The following is a 4,435-nucleotide window of genomic DNA, read 5'->3' as shown; positions in this document are numbered from 1 at the left end:
TGTACACAAACACTTCCACGTCAACTTTCGGAGAGATGTTGTGGTCCGTTTGAAATAAACGTCCGTCTGAATTCCTGACTAGAAACGATACAACGTTCCATCATGTGTGAGCTCAATATTGGCAATAATGCGGAATTAAAATAGAGACTTTGAAAGTTTATATACCCTTTTTACACTCCCGTGCCTTTAAACTACTATAGAGGCTTTGGCTAAACTATTTAAATAAACTTGTTTTTGTTAATTGGCTGCTATGTCCTCGAAAATACTGCAAGTGCGGGACAAGCGCTGAATGAAATGGTCATATTTACTTTTACAAGGAATAGAGTGGGCCCAAGAGGCTTCATTATTTCCAGTTTCTTGTGTCGTCAGTCATATCTGTGTCACATTAACGTTAACACATATGAAGGATGACACAATAATGTAAAGAATTATAGCGTGTTAAGGACAGGCTGAACAACTTCCTCCATCTAGCTGCCTTCACACAACTCACAGGGAGCAATGCTGCATTTAAATGCTTCTGGCAATATTCCACTCTTTAAAATTCAAGCATGAACTCGAATCAGAAATGAATAAATGGGAAAAGCAAACACAAGACATTATTACTAATCTGAAAATGTTGAATAACCCGCTTTTGCTCGACTGCACCAGGCAGTTCAAATGCTTCCTTGGTTTTATGCAATTAGGATACTGGGTAAAAACTCCAAGGAGTTTAAAGCAAAGGAAAAATAATAAAAGATGTGCTTGAAATATCTAACACAAACTTTCAAAGAAAGACAAACTTCCAGGTAGAGTTTTTAGAAAAGTGCAGCCAGCTCTCAGGTTTGTCTTAAATGGAATATATGAAAAATGCATCACAAATATCCTGATTATAGTATTTTTATGATCATTTGCTTTCAGTTTAAGAGAGAAAAAATAACCAGTAATGATGCATAATTGGCACAGTAAGGACGTTTAAGAAGCTGATGCACTCTGGTCACAAAAGAAATTAAACTGGGTTGTTGCAGATCCTTTTTATGAGCAGTTATTACACTACCTTGTAGAGCAATAATTCTACATGTTATGTTTTTGTTAGATAGATAGATAGATAGATAGATATAGATAGATAGATAGATAGATAGATAGATAGATAGATAGATAGATAGATAGATAGATAGATAGATAGATAGATAGATAGATAGATTACTGAATGGAAAGTGGAAAGTGCCACAGGTGCCTGACAATAATAGCCTAATAATAGGTTTGTACTGTGAGATGATATGAGCTGATACTATGAGTGCAAAAATGTATATACACAATTATGATAAAAACCAAAGAAAAGTCCAAATTCAGCTAGATTAAAAAAGAACAGTAATAGTGAGACTGAAATTGTAATAGGCAGTAGTGCAAATTGCATTACAAAAAAATATGTACACCATAATTCTATGAAAAATATGTGACCATATGCCTGACAGGTGTGGGGGGTTTTGAGTGTGATTATTTGTTTGTTTGCTTGCTTGCTTGATGTTTATATATATATATATATATATATCAGTTATACATGTGTAATGTTCCTTAAGCTATACCTTAAGGATGTCCAGTGCAAATACTGACATACAATGTCAGTCAATATTACATTAATTTACCTGAATTTGAGGTTACCTAACCAAATGCAAAGCTAGATGTGGTAAACATTTTAACATGAAAGTCACTGACAGCTTTTCATGATCTTGAGCATCCCGAAGGATTTAGTACGACAACGTGCATCGTTTTCAAAGGGTCAGTGAATGCACCAGGAGCCTGTAGGAGCGATAGTAGCGGCGAGTCCAGCCCCTGGGTGGGGATTTGTGTGATTGATGGTCGCCTCCTGAGAGTGTTTTATGGACCCGCCCCCCTCCAGCCCTCCCTCGCTCGCTCGCTCGCTCTCTCTCTCTCCGAGGAGGAATGTGGAAACGGGAGTTAAGTCAGACTGCACCGCACATTTGTGCGCCCGCACAGGAGTAAATAATTGATCATCCTTTCAGTTACATATATTGACGAGCACGAAGTGATTCATGAGACAATTCTGCAGTCACTTTTTGGATTTACATTCCAGGACCGAACGCATTTCTTCTGCATTTTCCCTCGTCTGAAGAAAAGTTTGCTTTAAGATCCAACACAGCTGGAGTCTGCAGATGGAAACAAGCTCTCAGTGCACACCGAGCGCACCTAATTTCGGAGGTCTCCCAACATGTAAGCTTTCCTTTGCTTTCCCCCTGTGTTTGCCCTGTTTTCATTCTTTTCATTCCGATAGTGTAGGCACTGCGATAATGTGTTCCTTAAGGTCACCTCTAGCAAAAAATCACTATGTTCTAGAAGTGGCGGCTCATGAAGACAAACTATTTTTCCTGTACTAAACATCTAAATTATGCTGATTTTGTGAGTATGGGTCATAATGCTGTTTGTAGCTTAAGTTTAAAGTTTATTATAGGGGTTAGCACTATTTGAAATATCAAACTAAATTTTAGTTATTCTCAGTTATCCCAGTTGTTCCAATTATAGGATGTACTAATTATCATTCATATTTACTTTCTTATTATATATATATATATGTATATATGTATGTATGTATATATATATATATATATATATATATATATATATATATATTATGTATTCAATGAATTCCTATATGGTAATAAACAGAGAAGCCCAAGAGTAATAAGTGAGATGGAGAATAAGCGAACCTTTAGTTCATCAAACTTGGATTAATTATTGACTGCCTGAATATGATCGTGACTGTGTTTTTTACTCTCAGATCTTAAATCTATTTTAATCATAATTCAGAAATATGTCATTTTAGTCTACTTTAGTCTAGTATACTAAGTTCCCAGTTTAGCTAAGGACTTTTAAAAACACATCTTACTAATTAACAATCCAGCAAAAGACCTGATTAGAGAATAACTGCCTGATGATGTCATAATTGAAGGTCTTTATTTCCCTGATTTTTCTCCTGTCTGTGATTCTTTTCCTCTGCTTGTGTTTGTGATCCGTGTATAAAGACCAGGGAACACATTTCTTGTTTTCAGTGTCACATGTCAAAGCCAGCAACCTGTTCACACAGATGATTTGTCTGGTCAGTGCTCAGTTTGGATGTTTCTCTTCCTCTTGACAGGAACCCGGAGTCACTGAGGAGGTGAAGGCTGCTAGTGTTAAATGCTCACTGCAAGACTTCCCACAACATAGCAACTGCTCATATAACTGCTGTTAGTTCAGTGTGAACCATTTGCAGACTGTTTACCATGGCGTCTAGTCTGACATGTACAGGTGTTATCTGGGCCCTGCTGTCCCTGCTGTGCGCTGCTGCTTCCTGTGTTGGCTTCTTCATGCCCTATTGGCTGCTGGGAATACAGATGGACAAGCCAGTGTCCTTTGGCACTTTCCGTCGCTGCTCCTACCCAGTGAGGGATGAAGAGAGCCAGACCACGGTGATGCTGGAGCAGTGTGGGAGGTACGCCTCCTTCCACGGCATCCCAAGTCTTGAATGGAGAATCTGTACTGTGGTGACAGGCGTGGGATGTGGCCTCCTCCTGCTGGTGGCGCTCACAGCTCTCATGGGCTGCTGCATCTCTGACCTCATCTCACGTACAATTGGTCGCGTGGCTGGCGGTATTCAGTTTGTTGGTGGTGAGTATTTATATGCGTGTGTGTGTTCGTCTGTGTGCGTTTGTGCATGCTCGTACCTGCAGCCAACTCTGAGCCCAACTCTACAATGTGCTCACTGGGTTGTGACTGCTGGCATGCAGCGCAGAAGCTCTGACTGCAGTTATGAAAAGTGAACAGATCACTCATTTGTTACGGTTTGCTTTCTGTTGAAAGATGATTTAAAGAGCTTCTGTAAACTCCTGAGATGTAGATGTTTATAGAGATTATGAAGGATGTAATGCCTTTAATTAACTTCTCGTCAGATTTGGCTCAAACCCATTTGCAGGCACATCAGCAAGGAAAGAAGGCAGTATAGAAATCTCAATACTTTTCTTGGCCAGCAAACCTGCATTCAGTCCAGTAAAGCCGTTGCTTCCTCGGATACTCGGTGCATAGGAAATGAAAAACCTCCCCCGATATCTTTTTACTTACTTACATTTAATATAGTAAAAGTTACCCAATTTCTACTCGTTGTTGTTTGGAATTGAACAGATTTTTTGTAAAAATGTGTCAACAAGTGGCAGATCACAAACTAAAAAATTAACATCATCGCATCGAGTGTGTTGGTGCCGAACACAGTGTGGGCATTTTGGCCATGTACGGCTTTGGTGAATATGCTGAATCAATTATATGATGAAAAAGTTGATTTTTATTATACTTTCCTTTATTTTACTATGATCAGCTGTTTTCCTCGTGCTTCTTTCTGTGGAGCCAACATTTGGTATCATATTTATGTCTTCTTTTTGTAGTTTGACTGTTGAAATTATACCCACAC

General features: G+C 38.8%; 1 protein-coding gene across 1 annotated transcript in view; it reads left to right on the top strand.

Annotated features, from left to right (window-relative positions):
* Positions 1-1,894: 1,894 nt before the first annotated feature.
* Positions 1,895-4,435, top strand: part of LOC116329284 (LHFPL tetraspan subfamily member 6 protein) — a 46,198-nt gene continuing 43,657 nt past the window's right edge. Inside the window, exons 1-2 of the mRNA XM_031751287.2 lie at positions 1,895-2,208; positions 3,131-3,642. Of these exons, the coding sequence (XP_031607147.1) occupies positions 3,258-3,642 (385 nt within the window). The 5' untranslated portion in view covers positions 1,895-2,208; positions 3,131-3,257. The remainder of the gene's footprint in view (positions 2,209-3,130; positions 3,643-4,435) is intronic.

Source organism: Oreochromis aureus, linkage group 14 (genome assembly GCF_013358895.1).
Source record: "Oreochromis aureus strain Israel breed Guangdong linkage group 14, ZZ_aureus, whole genome shotgun sequence".
In the NCBI taxonomy this organism is placed as follows: Eukaryota; Metazoa; Chordata; class Actinopteri; order Cichliformes; family Cichlidae; genus Oreochromis; species Oreochromis aureus.
The sequence above is the reverse complement of the archived record's forward strand: the minus strand, read 5'-3'. Positions and strand labels throughout refer to the sequence as shown.